Consider the following 26,773-nt stretch of genomic DNA (forward strand, 5'->3'; position numbering starts at 1 on the left):
TGTACCACGGGCGAAGCCGGGGCGGACCGCTAGTCTATAATATAAAAATGAATCCCAAAATGTGTTGGTAAGCGCATAACTTTAGAACAGCTGAACCGATTTCTTTAATTCTTTTTTTATTATAATTCTTGAAGTACGAGGATGGTTCTTATGTAAAGAAAACGTGAATATGTACCACGGGCGAAGCCGGGGCGGACCGCTAGTAAATTCAATAAAAATGTTAAAAATGTCATAAAGATCACATATCGATTTTTTAGATCTTGCAGCATACTTTACAGCCATTTAAAGACTAAGTGTAGAGATAAGGATAAGAATTTCTCGATTATGAATACAAAGGCTCCACAATCCACATGCTTTCATAATTTAATCGACATTTTTTTTTAATAAAATCTCTTAAAGCGTAGCAGCTCGTCTAGCACCAGCAACAATGCCGGCCCAAGTCTCTTTCACAGTCGGCTCAATATAGGCAGGATCCATGAAAAAGCCTCCAAAGAAACCGTGCAGTTCAATCTTAAAAGTCAGAGGAACACCGATCTTATGCGCATAGTCTGTCGCCATCCCTGAAGCTCTAAAACCACGAGTCAGAGCTTCATTCCCAACTCTATACCCCAAGGGGAATATACCAGGTGCATAATTGTTCATAGCATCTGCCATGGCAACTCCAACTGTATGCAGGCCAAGCGCTTGATTGGATAATGTACCATCGTGACCCCAAGGATAAACAATCAAGGAACCAAAAGAGTGAATAGAGATGTACATCTTCAGTCTGTCGAGGTGCTGGTGGAAGACGTCTCGAAGCATTCTGGCTTCTACTTCAGAGAAGGTTCTGTTTCCAGGGTACACGAAGGAGCAAGGCTCTGTGCTGGTGCCGACCGTGTCCCAGAAGAAATCGAAGTTTCTGTCGATGTCGACTCCGATGCAGACGGGACTAAGCGGATGGTTATCGTTGGAACGGTTTTTGTGCCAGGCTGGGTTCTGAAATGAAAATTTCGTATTTGATAGATTTTTTGCAAACATAGTGAGAAACAGAGAGAGATACTTTATGAATTATTATTTAAAAAAATAAACATTATTAGATGCTATTTTTTATATCACTTTTAATAAATATTTATTAATAAATATTTAATTTATGATACTTGAATGCAGTCCTAAAAAGTTTTATTGTGGGTAAGAAATTCCTTCATTTCTTCCAGTTATTATATGCACTTAAATCCACTTTACACCCATAATATTTATCATCATAATGTGTGTTCTAATTAATGTAATTTAGAAAATAATATTATTCAATTATATCCACATATTATTATGAAAAACCTATCATGTTAGTATAATATACGTACAATAAGTTATAACATTACATAATATTATGCTTACCACAGTATAAGTATGATGAAAGCCATCAGGATTGACCATAGGCATCAGAATCCAGTCGAATTTGTCCAAAAGATCAGGCTCAGTGATGTCTTCAACCAATTTATGAATAGCATACGTCACAGGTGGTATAGACAACCACTCTCTACCATGAGTACCACCATCTATGAAAATAATGGGTTTCCTTCTATCTTCAAAATTTGTGGTGGAAATCTTAAGCATCCTGATTTGTCGACCACGGAACGAATTTGAGGGTATTTCTAGTTTCGCTATGTTTGGATATCTGCGAGCTATTTCGTCCATGTACCACTCGATCTGTAATTTTTTTAGTTTTATTATTTTTCAGTTTAATTAATATAATATTACACTAAAATTATAAAGAGGAAAGATTTGATTGTTTGTTTGTTTGAATTGTATAGGCTCCGAAATTACTAAAATTACTAAAATGATTTTACCGTTACAATCCCACATTATCCCTGATGAACATTGGCTATATTTTATAAAGTTGTGATCTCTGATCATCTCGGGCGGAGCCGGGTCGAGCGGCTAGTTATATACAGTTATAAATTCTCTAAATGTTTATACGTAATCCGTATACATTATTCTATTAAAAACCAGAAGATAATAAAATAATGTAACAGAAATAGAATGCAATTTTACAATTTTAGTATTCAGTGCAGTTAAATCGAAACCATGTTAAGCTCTTTGTAGTTTTATTTTCAACTAAATGAGAATGTTGTGCGGGCAACTCTAATTAGAGAAAAATCGGTCAATTGTAACATTAACATTTGACTCTATTGCCAGTGCACTTTCTGATTTTCTAAACATATCGAAGATTATTTGTATAGTTTTTGATAAATTATTTAAGCACGACTTTCGTGTAACATTTCAGGTACAGGTACAGATTTGTTTATACTAAAAGATGGTTTCTGGCGACTAAAAGAAGCCTATAATATTATACCGATTCAATCAGCTATTTTGGCATGAAAGAAATCCAATTTATATCTATCTTTCCTTCCATTCTTACAAAATTTCATATTGATACATTACTAGTAACAAAAGCTGTTATATATTATTTAATTAGCTGTGCCCCGCAGTTTTACCCGCATTGCCCCGCACCTGTTGGTCTTAGCGTTATGATAGTAGTAGTAGATTTGTATACTTCCTCGATAAATGGGCTATCTAACATCGAAAGAATTTTTAAAATAGGACCAGTAGTTCCTGAGATTAGCGCGTTCAAACAAACAAACTCTTCAGCTTTTATAATATTATAAAGATAGTTATAATAATATTATAGGTTAATACTACTCACTTCAAATGTGGCGAGGTATCTATGATAAGGTACAAGGCTGTTAATCCGTGAGGTCACATTACTTGTTCTCATTTTTTGGTCATCTTCTTGAAGTTGACTGAAAAATATATTTTCATTTTATTTCTTAGGTTAGTTTTAATTAATTTTCATATATTTTTATTTCGATCAATTATGAATGTTAATAATTTTATGTTGCTATTTAATAAAAATACATCATAATATGATAAATAAATAATTAAAATTAAATCGATTGTCCGCTATGGATTACTACTGAATCGATTTTAATAAAATTTTTGCACAATGTATGTTTATGCAATTTGAAAGACAAACGGTAATAAAATGTTTTCTCGGGCAAAGCCTGGGTGAGGACCAAGTTTAATACTATATACCTAGGTTTCAAAGAATTATTTATTAATTTATTAAAACTTACCTCATAACATTACTAGCGTGTATTCCATACTCAATGTTCAAATCATCGAGATTTTTAAGAAAATCCTCTTGCTTTTTCGGTTCAACAATAACAATACCTTCCTGGCCTACAGATGCGTGACTAAAATAGTCTAGATCCAGATCTTGAATTAGACTACCTAGAGCTTGTAGCTTGTGGTATGTTGATGGCCGTACGAAGTAGGACTTCCATCTGAAAAACAGTGTTTGTAATTATTAATATGAAATAGTGTTTTTTTATAGTTTAAATAGATACAGAGCGATCAGCCTCGCGAAGAAATAGCCGCGCGAAGCAGCTCGGTCTGTGTGGACATGGCTCGACCGAAAGAAAGGAAGTCTTGTCGCGTAAGAACCACCGGACAGTTCTTTGGTTTATTATGATATATTATTACATATTATTATGTTAAATTAAAATGTAATATTGATATGCTTTAAAAGAGCAACTATGGAGTTTCTTGCCGCTTCTTCTCTGTAGAAACTGCTTTCCGAATCGGTGGTAAATGGTAAACTATATGGCGATTCAAAAGTGCTTCTAGAAGAAGTCTAATTGAATAAATGTAATGTAATGAAAGCGCGTTTGTGAATTTTTTTTGATGATTTTAATAAAATAGATATATCTATAGATGTACTAACCCATCAAATTCTTCATATTTAGCAAGCGCAGAGACAAACAAACAAAAAATTATTAACGCCTTCATCATACTAGATCTCGGAAGATACTGTTGTAACAATTATTAGCTGAAATTTTGTTATCAAAATAATAAATTAATGATTAGGTATGTATCGATGCACTAATCCTTATAATATTGATGTCTTATCGAAAAAATAATTAAGATTAAATAATATGTTAATACAAATTAAACTTTTATTATTATAAAACAAAAATATTAAAAGAACAATAAGTCGAAAATTAAAGTTAAATCTAGTTCCGCACTTTAAGGCATGATTTGTGGATCCTGGAATTTTAAGTAGGTTTTTTTAAAAAATGACACGTGTAAATTCTAACATTCATTTTTAAAATAATAATTTTATTTTGGATACATATTGATAAAATTATTTGAAACATAATATACCTCATAATGTTGTAGCTAGTAAGTACATTTTATTCCTCTATCGTAAATAGTTAATGCATGCCTTGTGATGCAAGAAATGTAAACTATTATGAACATTTACATTTTACACCTTTGGTGTCATTAAGATAACTAATTTTAAATTTATATATAAAACAAACAAACAAAACTACTCAACAAAGTATTTAAAAAAAATTGTTGGTTTTTTTTTCATGTCATAAGTTCTTAAAATGAGGATCATCGTCTACCGAGTGGTCAAGAGATCTAAGGACGCGGGTTCGAATCCCGAATTATGATACATATAATATTTTCCATTCTTTAAAATAAAAGGATTTATCATTTAATCACTTCACAGTGACATCAAACAATTATCTCTTGTGACATTGTGATTGTAATTTTTAATCAGGATTAAAAGATTGAGCCAAAGGTTGATTAAGTATTGATGATAATATAATAGAAATTAACTTATTATAATTCCTCATTAAGTATCACATTTTGGTCGATTTTGGTCGGTCAAAATGTATAAATTATATTTATTGTTCGTTTTATCGCTAGCTGGTGTGTTAGCGAAAAATGAAGACTACATTGGGTGAGTTTCTAAATAATTACTATAAAAAAACCTACAAGTATCTATACTTACTGTTATCTATAACTAATTGTTATATATTGCATTTTCTTTGTTAATTAAATGTACTCTAAGTACATCACCTTAATCACTATCACTGCATAGTATAAAACGAAGTCGCTTGCTCTATCCTTATGTCCTATAGAGTGATTCAAGAGGAAGGTTTTAGTATATAATTTATTAGGTTTTAGACAAAGCGGGCGAAGCCGCGGGCGGTAAGCTAGTATTTATATAATTACTTATTAAAAAAACTAAGTGTCTATACTAATGTTATAAAGGTGAAGTGTTTGTTCGCTTGAACGTGCTATTCCCTGGAACCACGGATCTGATTTGAAAAATTATTTCACTGTTCGATTAATCAACATTTATCGACGAATGCATTTTCTTTGGTAATTTAATGTTCTCTAAATACATTATTATAAAATTATTTTATCACATTCTAATACAAAAGTCCGTAATTTTAGACACGTGGCATATTGGCAAATTATCTTCAGATTAAAATAATTGCACCCCGACAAACAAGTTGAGTTAAAACTTTACCTTTTCCTCCTACTTGTTTTTGCTGTGAAGTAACAAATAAACTTGCCTTTTATTTGTATATTATATACTAGATTTCCACCCGCGGCTTCACCCGCGTTTTCAATGAATAATCCGCATAGTTCCCGTTCCTGTGGGATTTCTGGGATAAAAAGTAGCCTTTGGGTTTTCAGCTTCCTACTTACCAATTTCATTGTAATCGGTTCAGTAGTATTTGCGTGAAAAAGTAACAAACATCTATCCATCCTCACAAACTTTCACATTTATAATATGTACTAGCTTTCCGCCCGCGGCTTCGCCCGCGCAGTCAAAGAAAAACCCGCATAGTTCCCGTTCCCGTGGGATTTCCGGGATTACGTCATTTTCCCGGGATAAAAAGTAGCCTATGTCCTTTCTCGGGTATCAAAATATCTCCATATCAAATTTCATGAAAATTGGTTCAGTAGTTTAGGCGTGATTGAGTAACAGACAGACAGACAGACAGAGTTACTTTCGCATTTATAATATTAGTATGGATTAGTAGTATTAGATTAAAATGATGAAAATCGATCGGTGAAAGGTATATTTTATACCTTCACATCACCATATTATGGTATATTCAAACTTTAGCATTTACTTATGAATATTCGAACCTGCGTCTTTCATCGTACAATCACTATGCTACCACGAAAGACGCAGATTCAAATCCGGCTATTTCTACTCAAAATATTGCTATTAATTAGCTTAATTATGAAAATTTTAAAATTAATACTCTCAATTCCAGACATGCTCTCTACGAAGTAAAGACCTTCAATGATGAACAGACGCAATACCTAGACGTTCTAGTGGAAAGGCTAAACTTGGATGTATGGCGAAATGCCATTCCAAGGCTAGAGACAGGTCTTATCTTGGTACCTAGAGACCTGAAGGTGGTGTTCCAAACAGAACTGTTTAAAGCTCAAATTGAGTATGAAGTGAAATCTGCGAATATTAAGGAGTAAGTTGTTTTTATTAATGAAAGAAGAGTAGGTTTTGAATGTATTTAAAGCAACAAAAAAAAAACTAAAAAAAAAAAAACTCTATCAAACACTATATTATATTTGAATTAACAAGAAAGATATCTTCAGTTTGATAGACAATTTTTTTTTAATTTCATGTACAATTTACTGTTAAGTTTTTTTTTTTAATTTCAGTTTGTTTTTGCAAGTAAGTTTTCTGAAAAAGATAATGTAGTAGGTATTTCAGAAACTATATAGGTAACTAATATGCATTGAGAAAAAAACACAGACTATAATAATTATGTAATGGAATCCAATAAAAAAATGCAGCACAGTACTGTATGTATGTGTACTATAATATTATGTATTTTTACAGACAATTAGATTTAGAAGATGAGCTAATGTCAGCGGCAGCGGCAGCATCCAGAAGTAACAGATCAAGTTTATTTCCCTTTGATGTCATCCATAGATACGATGTTGTAAGTTGTAAACAGAGAGACTGATTTTAATGAAACTTTTTGTATAAAAATATTTTTCTTTTAAATTTATTAATTACTAATCGATTATTTTAAAAAGTGTTCTGAATAAGGAGAAAGTAATTATTCTTAACATTTAGTATTACGAAATGTCTTTAATTTTGATTAATAATAATTAATTTGTTTCATGCTAATTGCACACATATTTTTAATTTAAATCGTTGTCAAATATGTTATTTTTCATTTATGATTTTTTATTAAACATTATTTATTTATATTTGAATACATAATATCTTTTAAAAAAAATTCTATTTAAAAAAAATATTTTTTTTCAGGTCAACAACTACATGAGAGACATTGCTAACCGATTCCCTAGGATAGTAACTATGCATTCAGCTGGTAGATCTATTCAAGGTCGAGAAATTAATTATTTAAGAATATCCAATGATAATTTCCAGGTAAGTTATTTATGATAAATATTTGTAATATAATTTACAAATTTAATTAGAAAATTTTAACGAGAAATAGAAATATTTGGTTATTTATAAGTACCTAATTAGTGCTTTTTGTAAGTTTATCCAAGAAACAATAATACAGCGATCAAAGAAAACATTATTGGAACTACCTAATTGTTTTGATAATATTTTATAGAACAGAAGCTGCCCCAGCAGACGTTATTCCGTCCTTTTGCTCAATAGTTGTGTTTTCTCTTCGAACCTTGTTTGTGCCAAGAAAAACGTTAAAAAATTAGACGAATTAGTCGAGTTTTACGCTTAGCAACACATTTGGCGATTCATTTTTTATATATAGATTTACAAACAATCTCACCCAGGATATTAAATTAAACATTTTTCATTATTCTAATATTTAAATACAACTCAAACGTTATTATTTAAGTAAACTTATACTAGTGTTATATCTTAAATATCATTTTTTAAATTAGACTTGTGATATCAATGATTTCTTTACCTACTATGTGTCAAAATAATTATTAATTCACAGTCCAGAACAAAACCAGTAATCTTCCTACAATCCCTTCTACACGCGCGAGAGTGGGTATCCCTTCCAGCATCTCTCTACGTCATTGAGAGTCTTCTGGGTAAAGATGCAAGCCTTGTGAGGGACATTGACTGGATTATCATGCCTGTTGCTAATCCAGATGGATATGAGTTCACTCACACTAACGTAAGTATCTAAAAGGAAAAAATAACTTCAAATTATTGTTGTAATACCTACTAGATGTATTTTAAGCGTTGATACGTGAGAAAGGTTAAGAATATATTTGAATTTACGAAAATACATTAGAAATATTTTGTTATAACATTCTTATTTGTCTATTCATCTATTTCAAAATTAAACTTTACAATCAGAGAAAGAAGAATTACTGACCAAAATACAATACTTCTGGAGAAAACTTAACATAAAATAGTTGCATCTTTTGCATTATAGTAAGTACTACTAACTACTAGTGAGTATTCAGTCTTTTCAATAATTAATTGTACCCTATTAAACAAAACATTTTTGATATTTTACAGTCACGTCTATGGCGTAAGAACCGCAGAGTGAACTCTCTCCCTGGCTGCCCCGGGGTGGATTTGAACAGGAACTTCGACAACAGCTGGGGAACCGCGTCCAGCAGCCTCGCCTGCTCCGACACCTTCCACGGCACCGGTCCTTTCTCTGAACCAGAAACACAAGCAATTAGAAGTGTATTAAACCAGGTCAAGAATAGACTAGAACTATTTATTGATATCCACAGTTTTGGCAGCATGATCCTCTACGCTTATGGAAACAGACAACTCCCACCAAATGCCCTAATCCTGAACATGGTTGGCGTCCGAATGGCTCAAAGCATTGATGCAGTTAAGTGGGGTCAGCACCCTAACTATAGAGTAGGAAATATTGTTGATGTTATAAGATACACAGCATCTGGAGGTGCCAGCGATTATGTGCAAAGTTTCGGTGATATTCTCTCCTATACATATGAACTACCAGCTTACAGAAATAGGCAAGATATTAATGGTTTCCTGGTCGAACCTGAATTTATAAGACAGGCTGGATTCGAAACTTGGGAAGGTATTAAGGCTGGTGCGGCGTATGTGCTACAAAGAACCAGAATAAAGAACTCGAACTAATGTTTTCTGTTAAATAAAGATTTGATTTGTACCTTAACATAATACTATTTATTTTCCTAATAAAGATTTGATTTTTATCTTAACATGTTTTTTTTCTGACTAAATTGTAAAACTATCTCGCCTCAGTTATGAATACAGTATAAAATCACATTTATTTTGTTGCTTAATATTGATATAAATTCAAGATAGAGCAGAACTAGAAGGCTTTTGAAGAAAAAGCCGTATTTTTTAATAGGTATATAGTCTCTATATAAAAAAATATATTTTTTCTTGATATCCTGTTTTAAAGAATTAATATTCTACATACAATAAATTGACCCAAATTTTAGTAGATACATACAATACAAAATTGTAGGAAGGAACGTTATTATTGAAATTAATATAAAAATTAAAGTAAAAATTACCTACTACTTTTGTTTCTGATAAAAACGTGCATTTCAGCTATGACATTTCAACGTTATTATTATCATCATCATCATCATCCTCATCAGCTCACATATTGTGTTCCTACTGCTGTGACACGGACCTCCTATGAGGATACAGGCCATTATCCACCACGCTGGCCAAGTGCGAGCAAATGTCACATGTCGTCGAACATTTGATTCTTCGACATGCCGCTCTAATCGCTACACCGTTTCAAGCAGTGGTAACATGTAGATAAATAAAAATAAAAATACTATGACAAAGTTATTAAACCATAAACTAATCGAGCACGTATTAGTTGATAATAATAAAGTATACAGATTAACAAAACACACTATCAGTGTTATGTAATCGAATGCATTAAAACAAACAATTAATTAGTATGTATCGAAGTCACAATGAAGATAAGCTACTTTTTGTGGTTTTTCCTTGCGTTTGTTAGCGCGAAACATGAATCTTATTCGGGGTATGTACGAAGCAATTTTCATGTACAATATCCTTCAAAACTTATATGATATTTGATTTTTTATCTAGTAGGTTTGAGAATAAGTCGTTAGCTTTTTCTTGTTAGTGATAAGGGTCTTAGCAGGGTAACGTTTGCCGGGTTAGCCAGTTTGTATGTTTGGGTATGCAAGTGTTTTGAGTACGCTCCAAAGATCATTAAAATGTGCAATCCACACAATAAAAATATGACTTGTTACCCTAGCTAGTAATCTTTGTTTAAGTATTTTAAATACATAGATTACTTATTGTAATTGGTCGTCTTTTACGTATTCTTTTCGTGCTTTTTTGCTGGTTAGGCTTTTGACTCTACAACGTATTATATTTATTTTTATCAATATTTTCAATACATATTTTCTTTCCTGTTTTATGTTTCAACTATTGTTTATCATTATTATCTTTAATCTATTGTTTCCTGTTTATTTAATTTGATTGAATACATTTGCACATTTTTTTACATAATATTTGCTGTTAATTAACTGTCATCAAAATTTTAAATCTATAGTTATTTATAATGATTATCTAATGTGTAATAATATCAGTTCTACGGTAATTATTTTTAAATTCAAATTCGGTGGAAAACAATTATATGCTACTTCCTACTAATTTTATAAATGCGAAAGTTTGTGAGGATGGAATTATGTGTATATTTGTTACTCTTTCACGCAAATACTACTGAACCGATTACAATGAAATTTAGTACACATATAGAGGATAACTTTGATTAACACTTGGTTTTATTCCGGATATCCCATTGTAACGGGAACTACCTATGCGGGATTTTCTTTGAAAACGCGGGCGAATCTGTCGGCGGAAAACTAGTCTTAAATTATTTTATTAATTATATTTTTTCTAGATGGAAGTCATATTACGTTACACCATCCTCCATGGATCAAATAGAGATCCTAGGTCAATTGACAGACTCCCTGGATCTAGATTTTCTGATATACGCTACAATAGGCAGAGAAGGCCTAGTTTTGGTGAAACCAGAATATCAAATGACGTTCGAAGATGCTATGGAAGATGTAGGAATAAGTTTTAGTGTTCATGCGGAGGATGTGAAAAGGTATGATTAGATTTATCTATAAGTACTAATATATTAGAGTTACATATTTTTACTATTGTTTTGTATGTGACGAATAGGTAACGAAGCGCTGTGTATCGAAGTTGTCGTGGTAGATTATTTGCATGCCGGACAAATCTGTGTGATTTTTGGCATGTCAAAAATCACACATGTATTTTTCTTTTTTGATAAATAAATAAAAATAAAAGGTAAGGTAAAAAACTAAATCGATTGAAAAAAAAATTATACTATTCGGAAACTTTTCCGAATATCATTATAATGTTTATTAATCTATTTATTTTTATAAAGGTAACACATAAAATAGACTTATAGTTACACATCAACACAAAACAGATTTCCGAACTTAACCATGTTTAATTTATTTTCTGGTCTCTGACAGACGTAACTTTGCATATTTATGATAAAATATAGAAAATGTTGGTTATCTTTAAGTTCTGTGTTTATAAAACAAGAAACAATTCCAAAGTATTTTAATATATTAATAATATTTTTCAAGTCAGCTGGATAAAGACGATGAGCTCATGATTTCGAGAAGGAAGCTAAATCGTAAATCTTCACAAGGTGAAATGCCATATGATGATTATCAAACATTAGATGTGGTAAGTTAATAATTATTAATTACTGATTACAAACTAAAGTATGACGTGGTATGACAAAAATATTAAAAAAAGACATCGTTTGTAAAAGAGGCCGTATTGCTAAGCAGCATAGGAAATTATGAAGTGCATGGGATAGTGCAAAAAAAATTAAAATTAAATTTGATTAGTCGATAAAACTTTGAAATTTATGACTTAAACAAGGGTTAGAGATTAGACGATCATACAAATATTCAATAGCTTTCTTTTCAATTAACTTGCATATTATATTCATCACTACTCACCCAAACTCAACTCTATTGTTTGCGAAGAAAAACATAGTGATTGAACGTCGAAGAAGCAGGAAGTTCAACATATTATCACCACGTTTATATGTCGCCGTCATCTGATTGAATCTGCTATTTGATTAAATGACTAGCGACTTCATTGAATGACTGTAACATAAATAATATTTATTATTCATCAAAAATACACCTTCATTGCAAAACGCTTATTTAATTAGGAGAACACAAAACTTTTTAATCATTTCCATTCTGATAAAACTGCAGAGTTAATGTAGTTTGCAATTTGCCTCAACTTTAAAACGATCGCGTTAATTATGAAATAAATATATTGCTGTTTCACAGTTTGTTCTGTGTGTAATTTAACTATATCGTTTCATTATCAGTTACATTCAACGATTTAATTCAATACTCGATAATCCATTCATTCATATTAACAAAATATTCTAGAGGTAATATAAACAAGTAAAATATCTATTTATTGAGGACCGGTTTCATCACTTGCTACTTCCCTGACCCTTTTTTAAATAAAGTTTAATACATTTTCGTAATTTAAAAGATAGATAAATTAAACAGAATATATCCAGAAGTTATAATTATTTTGCCGTTCTAAACTACAAACTCCGTTTTATTGCAAAAAACGAACTAAAGCGGGATCTAAATTGTATTAGAACCATGGTCTCAGTAAAAGTCTTATAACAAAACATGTTTTTTTGTTAAAGCGTAGGCTGTGTATGGTCCAAAGATAAACCTATGGGCTCCCTGGTTTTACGATGGTTTTAATTGTAGTCATTATCGTAAGGACAAGTTTAAACCTCTGTACTAAAGTTAAACTATGCCTTTATAGTTTGGAGTTTAACTATATTTAAGTTTAGAAATTAAAGATTTTAACGGAATTTAAACGCGATTATATTATTATCCCGACGTTTCGTACAGCTTGCAGTGAGCGTTGTCACGGGGAGACTAATTAATATAATGAATAAATCGCGTTTAAAATCCGTTAAAATCTTCAATTTCTAAATGTATAACATTCGCGTAAAATTAAACAAACAAACAAAAATACTTTATTGTGCACCAATAAGTAAAAAAAAATTACAAGAGTAAATATATAAAATAAATAGACACAGTTGAGCACAACAGGCGGTCTTATCGCTAAGACAGCGATCTCTTCCAGACAACCTGGTGGTCAAGGAAAAACAGTGTAAGTATTCGTTTATGGGCAAGAGGTGCATTTATAAAGTTTAAAATACTTAAATAAAATAGTATAAACACGGAGAACATATATACATCCATAATATACAAACACACTACACTACAAACACTAGAAAATACTATATTTCAGTTTTTTGTAATAAGACGGTTTATATTTATTTCCAGATCTACGACTACATAGACACCATAGCCGAGAAATACCCCAATCTAGTAACTTTGGTGACACCAGCGAATTCCTTCGAAGGCAGACCTATCAAGTACTTGAAGATATCGTCTAGTAACTTCCAGAATGATAATAAATCGATAGTTTTTCTTGAAGCGATGATACATCCAAGAGAATGGCTTACAGCGCCTGTTGCTACGTACTCTATACATAAGTTGGTGGAAAATCTAACTGATTCGGAATTGTTGGATAAATTTGACTGGATCATATTACCAGTTGTGAATCCAGATGGATATGTGTACACTTTTGAACGGGTGAGTTTAATCTTATAATATCATTCTTCATCTTTCTACTCAATCACAACGTTTCGTAAATGATTCATAAAACTAGAGTATTTCCTAAAGTTAATAGTGAATATAATATTATCTACTGTTACAAATTACATATTACACGTTCCTTTTCCTTTCTATTTGAATGCCTTTTTTATAGTCAATAGTAACTAATAAAATATTTAAATTCATGCTTTTTAAATTATAATTTTATATCAACTCATCTAGTTGTTTCAGAGGAAAGAGCAACAGACATACTACATAATATATTATACACAAAGTTTTGAATTTCCAATTTAATTTGGAAGATTGTTTCTTTGTGGAAAGTATACAAAAATTATATATAAGTATACCTATCTACAATAAATTATTTTTAATATAGAAAGTTTGCAAAAGAACGTTGTGTATAAAGTAGTTTATAATATTATCCCCCAATTAAAAGTTATTAGCAATTCTTATTAATTTATTTGTTAATTAAAACACCAGCTTTTACTTTATTATTTCGAGATAATATGTCATAAAGTTTAGTCATTAACTGTATTAAGAACTTATGATCCATTTGTTATCACCCATGGTTTCGTCTGCGTGGTCAAAATAAATTTCTATTGGAATTAGATGTTTAACCTTTGTAAAATGTATTATAAGTATTCTCTGACGCTCTACCTATATCCAGACACGAAAACAATACTATAAAATCGCATGGATTGCAACAAACAGACTTTCTCATTATAACAATATAAATAGTAAGTTAAAACTAAGGACGTTATATATTCTTAATTTCCAGGAACGTTTCTGGCGTAAAACTCGTTCCACAGACCAGCATCCCTCCAGCGATCAATGTCCAGGTGTAGATATAAATCGAAACTTTGATTTCGCCTGGAACACAGTCGGAGTGAGCAACAGCCCTTGTGGAGAATCATACGCTGGTGGTAGACCTGCTTCTGAAGTGGAGACTCGAGTTATTCGCGACATACTCCACGACAACCTACCCAGAATGGTCTTATACTTGAGTATCCATAGTTACGGTAGCATGATCCTGTATTCTTGGGGGCATGATGGAAGTCTGTCCAACTATGCACTACCTCTTCAAGCAATCGGAGTGTCCATGGCAGAGAAGATTTCAGAACGATCCTTACCTGATTTTCCATCTTACGTAGTAGGCAATGCGAAACTCGTAGTTGGCTACCAAATGTCTGGTTCGTCTCATGATTACGCACATTCTATTGGTGTTCCTCTGGCGTATACGTGGGAACTGCCTGGTCTGAGCAGGGGACTGATGGGCTTCCACCTGGATCCGAAGTATATAAAGCAGGTCGTTGAAGAAACATGGGATGGTATTGTTGTTGGTGCAAAAGCGGCCAGGGAACTGTTTGGCAAATAAATTATATTGTTGGAATGATGTTTGAATTTTATTTCTTGAATTTTTCGTTTAAATGCATGTTAGAAGTTTTTTGTTATAATATTTTCTAATAGTCCGAAGTACCTTTTATTTTCAATTTTAGATCATAAGCAACTACAAAATATTATCCGCTCTGACATCTGAATGTAATTTTATGTATTTTTGAAGAGCGCATAGCGTGGAACCGCTTAGATTTACTTTTAAAAATAGTTCAATATTGAAAAGATATTTTAAAGGTTTCTGTGGGAGAGAGCTTCACCCTGCGTACTTATGCACCCACTTTTCACGTCTATTGCAAAAGTGAAATGTTCTTCTATAAATCTATAACTGCCATTGATATTAATCAATTGATTTTTTTTAATACCTGTACAGCTAGCTGCTTGAAGAAACTTGATATTTTATATAATTTAAACTAAGTATTGGAAAGTTGTATAGTTATTTGTATGAGACCGTTTAACTCACAAATCTATTACCTATATTTCTTAAAATTTTCATATTTTAAAGAGTTATAACGCTAATAATGAAGATCGCAATATACCGTCTTATTTCTCCTTTCCTATTTCTTCAGATATAACATCAAAGTCATAACTTATAACTTCCATTGGTACAGAACTATATTATAATAATCTTTCCCTACAAATCGTTCCATAAACTTATATAATACGAATCTTCATCGTATTCCTGTATTCAGAAAGTTATCCGACTCCACGAATTAATTTGCACCTTAACATATTGTTGGATCGAGTTTATAATTTTAAACTAGGTTTACATAATGGTAATGGAGTTTTGCTTAAAGTTTAGTAATTGGTAGCTGTTTTTATAGCTCGGTTCAACTCGTGCTTCTGTTGTTTTGAGCAGAAATCTGCATACTATCAAAATTGAGCAGTTGAGTGCAAGGTGCGGAACCTTGGCATAAATGGAAACTATGACACAAATTTATAACCTATGGGGTATATAATATTATATAAATCAATGAATATTTTTATTTTTATTTATACTGCATCTTGTTAGGAATCTATACAAATAAGTAGATAATAAGTAATACTTATATTATAAAGTTCAAACATCTGTATGTTTCAACGCGCTAATCTTAATAAAAAACTGGTCCTAAGTTTTAAATTCTTTCAGTTTTAGAGAGCCCATTTATTGAAAGTGACGAACCGCGAAAGACTATACTATATTATCTAACTCTAATCAAACCATACAGCTAGCACAGAATACATAATAGTAGCTAAACGCTACAGCTAGTTAAGAATAAGCTTCAACCAAGAAATAGACAATTTCATTGTCATTATGATTGTTTTAAGGGCATAAACCGGAAAAGGTCTCAAAAGTATTTTTTCAAATAAAACAAAAATATAAAAATTCACGGATCCTTCATAAAAATCATGGGAATTATGTTAATAAGAATCTTTGCTTCAAAAAACTTCAAAGTTAGTTTGCAGTCGCTAATTTGGCCTTGGCATTCCCGTCACAGACTCGCCAAATTTTTGTTGTCCTGCAAAATGCTAATTTCTCGGTGTGTCCTGTTTCACAAGTGCGAAAATGACTTTTTTGTACATTGTAGTGTGATGATTAAATTTTATGTAACTAGCTGATGGCCGCGGCTTCGTTCGCGTGTTCTTGTGTATTATTGAAGGATTTTAATTAGCCAATTGTTAGCTTTCTATTTTGAAAATTGTATTAAGATCCATAAAATTTTCACTTTCATTAATTTATATGTTAATAAGTTTGTACAATACATACCTATATTAATTGACTAGCTGTGCCACGCGGTTTCACCCGCATTGACCGCTCCTGTTGGTCTTACCGTGATGATATATTATAGCCTATAACCTTCCTCGATAAATGGGCTATCTAACAACGAAAGAATTTTTCAAATCGGAACAGTAGTTTCTGAGATTAGCGCGTTCAAACAAACAAACAAACTCTTCAGCTATATAATATTAGTATACATTGATATTTTGAGTTCAAGACACGCTCTGATGGCTGAATAAAAGACTTGTTTTATTTAACTTATATTTTACCTGAAATACATACATGCATAGCAAAAGTATTTCCAAAATAATGGGCGAAATTTCCGAATGTACTTTCAAACTCCAATAGTTGAGCATCCAGATTTTTCTAGAAAAAACTATGATTCTTTCATAAGAACGTTGAACGAAAAGATTCAATCTACAAATGCTATTAATTTTTTCTTCACGACTCCCGCTTCGGACATGACTATTATGAAACTCGATATTTCCACTTTCAAAATTGAATATCTTTTTCTTATTGCTTTAGTATGGGTATAAATTATTTTTAAGTGCCACTTTCAAGCAATTTAGAGGGTATTCGCATGAGATTATAAAAGTTATTAAACATATTTATTTGTATTAATATTAGTTAATTGAGTGTAGTTAATTTTACAATTCAACATTTACAATTTTTATTATAATCAAAAACCCATAATAAGAGTCATTTGAGTTATTTTGAAATTTATTTATTTATGAAAAATACAATTTCATATACCAAACTATGTATAATATAATTGTGTATAGTGTAATATATAAAAATTAAACCCGTTTTCCTTGGTCACGGCATCACGCGTGAATGGGTGGTCCGATTTCGATAATAATCCTTTTTTATAATATTCCTTGAAGTACGAGGATGGTTCGTATGGAGTGAAAACGTAAACATGTACCACGGGCGAAACCTGGGCGGACCGCTAGTAATATAATAATTGTGTAAACATAATTTAACATAGTGACTATTGACCCAATTTATAGTTTAAAACTCCATCTGGAGCGCTATTCTAGAGTTATCGAAATTATCCAAACTATCTAACCTAAAATACTTGTCCATATAGTATGATCATTTTTAAAAAACGCTGCAAAAACTCTTTACAATACAAATAAAATTTCAGACAAAGCCGCACCACCAAGCTACCCTTCAAGGCTTTTCAAGCACATCCACAATACCGATGCTCTTTCACGTAAAACTCGTTTCGTCACAAACAATAGAGCATCGGGGCAAACATTAGCACGCCAGTAATAATTTTCATTAAAATATTCCTTCAGTTAATTACCTGCTCCCGGAGAGGCTATGGAATTAGATCTGATAGATTTCTGGATACGACAGTTAATAAATATTAACTTTTAAAGAAAAAAAAGACGTGTGGCACTTGGGGACTGCCGCGGTAAAGCTTTTGCATAGCATGCCTTCAAGCCACAGCCCACACCTCCGCCCGTCGGAGTGGGGAGCGTAAGGTTTTTTCCTTACGGAATTTCACTATTCGGTCCCCGCGCTCAAGGCCCGCGATAGAAGCTATGCAATAGCTTAAAAAAATGATAATAAATGCTTCTACTTAGGTACAATGTTGCCAAATACGTATAAGTACAAAATTATGAAACTTTATACCTATCAAACGTGAAATTTCGAATAGACAGATAAAAGAAATATCAAAGATTACATAATTTCATAGCAAAAATATAGCGATTTATTTATTTTAATATGTAAATACTATTGTGAACGGCACTATGTATATAGCATTCATAAAACATTTATACACGATACATCTCTCTCATACATCCATACTAATATTATAAATGCGAAAGTAACTCTGTCTGTCTGTCTGTTACTCAATCACGCCTAAACTACAGAACCAATTTGCATGAAATTTGGTATGGAGATATTTTGATACCCGAGAAAGGACATAGGCTACCTTTTATTGCGAAATATGTACCACGGGCGAAGCCGGGGCGGACCACTAGTTATCCATAAATCCTTCAGTATTGTAACACCGCAAATTAGTAAACTCAAGACTACATATCACCTAATACAATTTTAGCACATCTAGCAACTATAACTCTATGTAAACCGAATATCGCAAGAATTCATTAAATTTCTCATTTAAAGACGACTCGAGTGGCAGTTGGCACAGATGTACATCTTACATTCACTCCATTTCTGTCGGTTTGTTGAAATTCGTCTATTTCACAGTTAGTTTAGATTGAGTTATCTGCAAATAGTATTTGCTGTTTATTGATTCTAAGTGAATTCAATACAGTGTTTATTTGTAGGAAATAAAATAATGTATATGCTAACGACGGACTGAAGTTTACAGGTTAAACTAAATGCGAATATAAAACAGCTTAACTGTACAAAAATGTGTTACCTTTAGATAATGTTATTTTTTACACGAAAACTTAACTTATGAGATGAGTTAATGCACAATGCTTAAAGTGCGAATAAATTAGTTTCTCTTTTAGAAAATATCTAAGCGCTACCTATTTAAGTGGTAGTAATTTGCTTTTAAAAAATAATTCAATATGTTAATCTAAACCTTTTGACCGCCTCCTTGGTAAAGTGGTTGACGCGTGAGCGTAGAACCGAGGGTTCCTGGTTCGATTCCCGGTGGAGACGAAGAAAAAAAAAGTCTCGGTCTGACAGGACACAGAAGGCTGATCACCTACTTGTCCCTAAAGCAAATCGATCAGTGAAACAGATGTATAATGCATCTGCCTTGCAATGATGTATCTGCACTTGGAGACAGTGGACTTCACTTATAATCTAAACTATACAAAGATTCTTTTCATCACATTAAGAAGAGGTTGTTGATTAAACTGCAATCGAATCGACATATGCATTGCACATGCATCGTATACAAGTGACAGATATAATCGAGAAATAAATCGAAATTGAGAAGCAATATTCAAATTTCAAAGCTTACGCTTTATTCATGACTAGAAAGAAGGGAAACTGATTGTCTTAGTTTGTTTGAATAATTATAAAGTGAGAAATTATATCTATGTCAGTAAAACTGAAAAGTCAGAAATCTATCAAACTCTGTTATAGGTATGTACTTTTTGATTTTATACATTACAAACAATCAGCAAAACACATTTTCTGCCTTTATATAGTTTGTGTAGATTATACATGTAGATAGATAGATAGAAAGAGCGTGTGTGCCGAGCACACATATCAGAAGTGAAACTTCTTTGGCAAGAATCAAGGATACCGAAATCCTCGCCTCACTCCATGACGTGATGGTAATTCCATTCTCAACGCGTAAAAGAAGTTTCTCTTTAAAAAATAAAAATTTATACAGTATTGCTTATTATTCTTTAAAATGAACAATTACGTTTTAATAATTAAAAGTAACTCAAGATGGCTCATCGAATGAAATAACTATTAAAGTGAAGGAACTCGAAATATTGTAGGTAAGTGCTGATGAGTTTTAATTACTGAAGTTTTTTAATTATTTATTCAGTGTAGTGTTACGATGGTAATTTATCTACTGTTCTTGCACTTAGAGTAATGAAATCTCGTACTTAATGTTATTTAATCTTAGTATGGTAATGGTTAAATCCTGAGTGGTAATATGTAGTATGGTACAATAGTTTAATGATGTGTGGTGTAAGGAAGTATGGGTATTTGTTTCCCAATCAGTGTAATACAAATAAAAAAAATATAAAAGAGTTTCTTGTCAGCTAACGACTCTTCTTTTTGGTCAGTTAATTAGGGAATATTTTTCGTTGTTACGGGTATTTGTTGATTATGTATTTGGTAATATATTATTAGTATATATTTCTCTATTTATATAAAATTCTCGTGTCACAATGTTACCTCTAAAACGGCTAGACCGATTCTCATAAAATTTTGTGTGACTATTGGGTAAATCTGTGCATCGTCCAACATCTATTTTTCATACCATTGTTAAGAAAAACGCAGAACATTTGCCGGAACAGGTAGTTATTAGTATACAGGGTGTCCCACTGTTGGTATACTAAGCTCATAGGAGGTTATAGTTTTGCATACGCTGAGTACGTAAAAATACTTATAAAATTCCGGACGCATTTTTTTTTCAAATAAATGAATTATTAAAACTCTATGTTGTACACCCATAACAAGCAACCCGCCCAAATTGCCACTAGCACGTGAGCTATCGTTTAAGATTATGTTTTCACAGACAAAATGCTCACATTAGAGAAGCGATTTAGGCCGGCTGCGCGAAGCTAGAGAATAAAACATGGATTGAAGAAAAATTTTTGACGTAATTTTGTTTATTAATTATTTTTTACGTGATCAGTGTATGCAAAACTACAAGGCCCTTCGCGCTTAGTATACCAATAGAGGGACACCCTGTATATTAATAGTTTGCACATTAGCAACGGGCATAAACAGATAAAATGGCTTCCAATCAGAGCTGCTAACGACAGTTCGCTGATTGTGAACTGAAATTACATTTTCTAGATGTACCGCTTGCTCAATTAGTTCGCGAGATCTGAGTTTAGTAAATTATTTATTGAGTATCTGGTGGAAACAGCATTAATCATTGTTGAACTCTTTATTATAGTTACTAGCGGCCCGCCCCAGCTTCGCCCGTGGTACATATGAAAAATAGATGTTGGCCGATTCTCAGACTTACCCGATATGCACAGAAAAATTTCATGAGAATCGGTCTAGCCGTTTCGGAGGAGTGTGGCAACGAAAACTGTGACACGAGAATTTTATATATTAGATATAGTAGTTGATAGTATACAAAAGCGCTTGAAAAAGGCTAGTTGAAATAAACAATGGTTGAGTTTGAGTTTGAGTTTATACTTGTTTTTTTTCTGTCACCCTACACCAAAAGGGGAAACGTTTACTTATAATAAATCACATAAAAACTTCAAGCAAATAAAACAAGGAAAATAAACCCAATTCCACAAAAAATAAAGTTGTATATTCAAAATCGGCTATAATCACTTAAAATGCATACTTAACTTTGAAACTCCATAAAGAAATCCGATTATTGAACCAATTTCAATAAAACTTTTGCCCGCTGAAGTTTCTGAATTATCCTCGAGATATTTCAAATAACTGCTATATAACTTATCGAAACTACTTCCAGACTTCCTTATATCTATTTTTTGCTGCAAAAATTGTTTGAAAATAACCTTTTTTTTAAATTCAATACGCGTTTTTAAATTTTACTGGAGCGGATTTAAAAGGCAATCGAATCGGTATTTTATTTTAACTGTTTTTGTAAACTAAAACAATGTAATGCATTTGTTACGGGTTGAATTTATTTATTGGATTTTTGACTTGGCTAAAATAAATTAAGTAATAAAAAAGTAGTAAAAGAATGATTTTTGCTGTCCTATAAAAACCTACCCTTCTAATATTACCTATTGCAAAAGTTTTGATATTCGTTTATTTATTTCTCACTCAAAAACTGCTGTACTGATTTCCATGAAATTTGGCTCTATGTGTACAGAGGGTACCTAACTTGGATTAACACATAGGATAGGTTTAATCCTGAAAATCTTACAGGAACGAAATGCGGGTTTTTCTTTAAAAGCGAAGCCGCGAGCGGAAAGCTTGTTAAATAAATTCTGAAGAAATCATTAGAAATACAGAACAATATACAATTCAGTTATAATAATATACTAGATTCCTGCCCGCGGCTTCGCCCGCGTTTGTAAAGGAAAACCCGCATAGTTCCCGTTCCCGTGGGATTTCCGGGATAAAAACTATCCTATGTGTTAATCCAAGTTACCCTCTATATGTGTGCTAAATTTCATTGTAATCGGTTCAGTAGTTTTTACGTGAAAGAGTAACAAACATCCATACATCCATACAAACTTTCGCCTTTATAATATATGTTAGATAATGCTAATTTAATTTCAAATCCATAAGCATTAAAAGATATAAAGATTTCCAAAATAAACGTGAAAGGGATTCTTATAATAACATTCGCTCGAGGGGCTCCCATTACGTAAAACGAGCACCTTTCATTCCGACAGGATTTTGAGGGATTCCAACTGAATTTGATTTGCTTCCAAGATCGCTTCAATTCTTTAATAATTTTCCATGTTGGCCCAATAGGTGAGATGTTTTATTTTTATTGAGTTTGTATGGAAATAGTGATGTTATTTTACGGTTAATGAAGTTTGCTGAGAAACAGCGCTGTGAATTTGTTTCAGTATACGCTGATATTGAACAATGAAACAATGGCTGGGCCTTAAGTAGTAGTGGGTACACTGTTTCGTCCAACTTAAACAGTACAGTTAATAGGTTGAATATTTCTGTAACACAAAATTGTCACTACAGTACGCGTCACGTAAAAAGAACGCTGGATGAAAGTGATGGGGTGAGTTTGCGCATGGATCGAGTTGTGCACGTAAGCTATGTGCCGATTATTTTATTTTTGAACTAGGCTCGCGAATCGTGGCTTCGCAACTACCAATTTGTTATTCTTATACCACCTCATAACACCAAATAGACCGATAAATCGCCAATGCGCAGCTTAACCGTCAGCGTTCTTTTTACTTGACGCGACCTGACATTGGACACACGACTTATAGTTCATTGATATTGGGTGTATATTTGTCTTGTAAAATAGAAAAAGATAGTGTGTAACCTACAAAATATGTTCTTGCACTATCAGGAGTACACACTAAACAAAATGTGTCCTTTTGCCTTTTTTGCAGTAAAAGTTGAGTAGCCTCTGTTTTGTCCCGGAATATTTGTCGAACTTATTATTTTTGCTACTTTTACCCTGGATGCCTGTGCCAGTCAAAATGATGGGCTGATGATGATTATAATATGGATAAATTTCTCACGAATATTTTAAAACGTTTGAAGAATTTATGATATAAATTTATAAAGAATAGAAAAAAATTTCGCGCCATTCCGGGGCGAAAGGGCCAATGCGGGTTCGAGTCCCGCCTCGTGATCGTCCCGAATGCCATAAAACAAAAAATATCAATTTCAGAATTTAAGATATTAAAGTTATCTTTGCACCAAGCGTAAAAATGAACACTGTATTTTATACCTTTATGAAAAAGATGATTGAAAGCCTTATTGATTTTCCATCGCTTCCGGAATTGATTAAGTTTCTTTGTTAAATATTGTTACTATAAATAAATGCTTATTAAAGGTTGTGTAAATTTTTAAGATAACCAAGGAGAAAAAGATAAATTTTCAGCGTTCTTTTCAACAGCGATTGTAATTGGATTTGATTGTTAAGGTTTTAAGTCTGTGTAGGTATTTGTGTTTTTGTTTGAATGTTTGCATCTGTTTTTACGTTCTCTACATTTTATGTTCTTGTGTTTGATTTTACGCGAATATTATACCTACATTAAGAAATTGAAGATTTTACGCGATACACTTTGCATTATTAGTTTGTTATAGAAATAATGCTGGTGATTTGATATTTTAATTCGTAAAAGTAGTTTTTCGAACTTATATTTGATTCGATGAAATGAAATTGATATATTGTATGTACATGGTGCCATGAACTATCGTTTAATTAAATCTATAAATATAAAAACGAAACCCGTTTCGCGTTGTCACGGCATCACGTGTGAACGGCTGAACCGATTTCGATAATTCTTTTTTTAATTATATTCCGTGAAGTACGATGATGGTTCTTATGTAGAGAAAACGTAAATATGTACCACGGGCGAAGCCGGGGCGGACCGCTGTCCGCTAGTAAAGTAATAAATACATTTTATTTTTCACTCAATTTACGAAAGTGCTTGCATTCAAGTGTCTCTATAGTTATACTTTTTACGAGACAGGGTATTTTCACGCTGCATACACACCTATCGTTGGCCCAGTGGCAATATACATGTAATCAGAAGCATATAATATACTAGTACATATATGTTTTATTATACATAAATAATCGGTCTAGGTGCACTGCAGTTAAGGAAGGTTTATGTATAAGCTTATAGAGTCAAAAATGGTAACTTTATGTTGTATACAGATTTGTTTATAACTAGCTAGTGGTCCGCCCCGGCTTCGCCCGTGGTATATATTTACGTTTTCCGGGATAAAATATAGCCTATACGGATTCGGTTGAATCCCTCTAAGTAATGGTAAAAGAAATTTTGAAATCGGTCCAGTAGTTTTTGAGCCTATTAAATACAAACATACACAAATACAAAGGTTTTCTCTTTTTAATATTATCTAATATAGATAATTAAAAAACGGTATTTGTTGTGAATAATTTAGGCGAGGCGCCTTTTTAATAAACATGAACTAACATAGGTACGTTCACATCTTGCTCTACAAAAGTGTTTCTCTACCTCATTAAACATTCATTTAACTTAAAATTATTTGCACAAATTCAATAACACCACAACAAGCCTGAAATAATACCAAAAATCTAAATAACATCACAAAATACAAGATAGCGAGCGAACATATTCTTTATCTAACCAACCATCGAATACCAACGTTCATTTACCGAGGAATATACATACATACATACATACCGTAACATCTTCATGGAACGGAAATTAAGGTGATTTCTGAATTTTCGATACACGCTACACGTTCAAAATATGGTCGATATCAAGATAAAACCTTGAAAGGGTGCTTTGGTATTTTGCATTTTGCGGCTCGATCGTTTTTCGTTAGTGAAACTCGATTTGTAACGTATTATGACAGACATACCTAATAATATAATCTATACTAATATTAAACCTGGGGATTTTTTTTTGTTTGGACGCTTTAATCTCAGGAACTACTGGTCCGATTTGAAAAATTCTTTTGTTGTTAGATAGCCCATGTATCAAGGAAGGCTTATGAGCTTAAAATTTAAAATTCGGCTAAAGTACTTAGACTGAATAAAAATTAAGTTTTAATTCTCACTTTTTCAATTATTCTGCCCTTTATATGACTGTAAAATGAGGAATGATAAGGGATGAACTCAATAATTCACAATACTTAATACCTGTATTTAAATTATGAGATGACATCAATAATTTCTTTGTATCTAATAAAACAACGATTACGCTCATCTCAGGTGATAAGCAGGTGATTGCAATGAAAGCGATTGGTTTTGTTATGAAAATATTACTTATAAATAAATCAAGATAAAATTTGTCACGGTGTATAGACCAATGAAAATGGCATAGACAAAGTAAAAGGACAAATTTTAATACACAATTTTTGCTTTCTGTTTTCCCAGAAGAAAAAATTACAATTTTTTAATGATTCACTGAACGATTTTTAAACTTGCATGGTGGTTAATTGATGACATGAATGAAAAAAATTATATGCCAGTCTTTACAACATTTTTAACACTAGTTTAAAAAAAACCGAACCAAATTATAAAAAAAAACTACAATAATCTACAAAGCGGCTTCATGGATGTGATCAAGTACTGATAAGTTATCAATAATGTATTTATACAAACGCAATACTAAGAAAATTTCCCAAATATTTAATTTTTAATGACATCACCCAGTTTATTTCCTTTTGAAGATTGTTTTTTGATCTGTGGTCACACTAACTTTTGTTAAAATGTTTCGTGTTTTTGTTAAAATTCGTTAATTTTACCATACATTTTTAACAAAACATAGTTACACAATCACAATAATTAAACCTTAGACATAAACCTAATTACTCATTCGTATTGAAATTTAATATATTATTATTCATTAATTTAATTTTATACAGGGTGTCCCGTAAGTAGTGGACCAACGGGTTATGGGGAGTAGAGGGACTTATTATCTAACAAAAATACTAAAATTTATTGTCCTAAACTATGGTTTTTTTTGTTCAAGGTTGTTAAGAAGACTTATGTATTCTTAACAACCTTGAACAAAAAAATAAGAATAAAATAAAAACAGGAATGGTAAAAGTTCATATTAAGCTTACGTGGATGATATTTTTATCAAATTTTGAAAATAAAGCATAAATCAAAAACTGTATGGTTTAGGACAATAAATTTTAGTATTTTTGTTAGATAATAAGTCAGAGGGACTTCCCCATAACCCGTTGGTGCACTACTTACGGGACACCCTGTATATTGCTCAATTTTAATGAAGCTGCATCAAGGAAATCTTTACATACCTA

The 26,773-nt window shown here is 32.0% G+C and overlaps 3 protein-coding genes across 3 annotated transcripts; 2 read left to right on the plus strand and 1 right to left on the minus strand.

Annotated features, from left to right (window-relative positions):
- Positions 1-393: 393 nt before the first annotated feature.
- LOC123701534 (carboxypeptidase B-like) lies at positions 394-4,208 on the minus strand. The gene is made up of 5 exons (XM_045649036.1): positions 4,204-4,208; positions 3,114-3,323; positions 2,684-2,780; positions 1,375-1,686; positions 394-975 (listed from the first exon to the last, which is right to left on the minus strand). The coding sequence occupies exons 1-5, from the start codon at positions 4,206-4,208 to the stop codon at positions 394-396; spliced, it is 1,206 nt and encodes a 401-aa protein (XP_045504992.1).
- Positions 4,209-4,718: 510 nt separating this feature from the next.
- LOC123701535 (carboxypeptidase B-like) lies at positions 4,719-9,033 on the plus strand. Its single transcript, XM_045649037.1, has 6 exons — positions 4,719-4,789; positions 6,126-6,338; positions 6,716-6,818; positions 7,151-7,273; positions 7,818-8,000; positions 8,351-9,033. The coding sequence occupies exons 1-6, from the start codon at positions 4,719-4,721 to the stop codon at positions 8,948-8,950; spliced, it is 1,293 nt and encodes a 430-aa protein (XP_045504993.1). The 3' UTR covers positions 8,951-9,033.
- Positions 9,034-9,771: 738 nt separating this feature from the next.
- On the plus strand, positions 9,772-14,920 carry LOC123701536 (carboxypeptidase B-like). Its single transcript, XM_045649039.1, has 5 exons — positions 9,772-9,839; positions 10,731-10,940; positions 11,455-11,557; positions 13,213-13,524; positions 14,324-14,920. Exons 1-5 carry the CDS (start codon positions 9,772-9,774, stop codon positions 14,918-14,920), a joined length of 1,290 nt encoding a protein of 429 aa, XP_045504995.1.
- The last annotated feature ends 11,853 nt before the right edge of the window (positions 14,921-26,773 follow it).

This window comes from Colias croceus, chromosome 21 (assembly GCF_905220415.1).
Source record: "Colias croceus chromosome 21, ilColCroc2.1".
In the NCBI taxonomy this organism is placed as follows: Eukaryota; Metazoa; Arthropoda; class Insecta; order Lepidoptera; family Pieridae; genus Colias; species Colias croceus.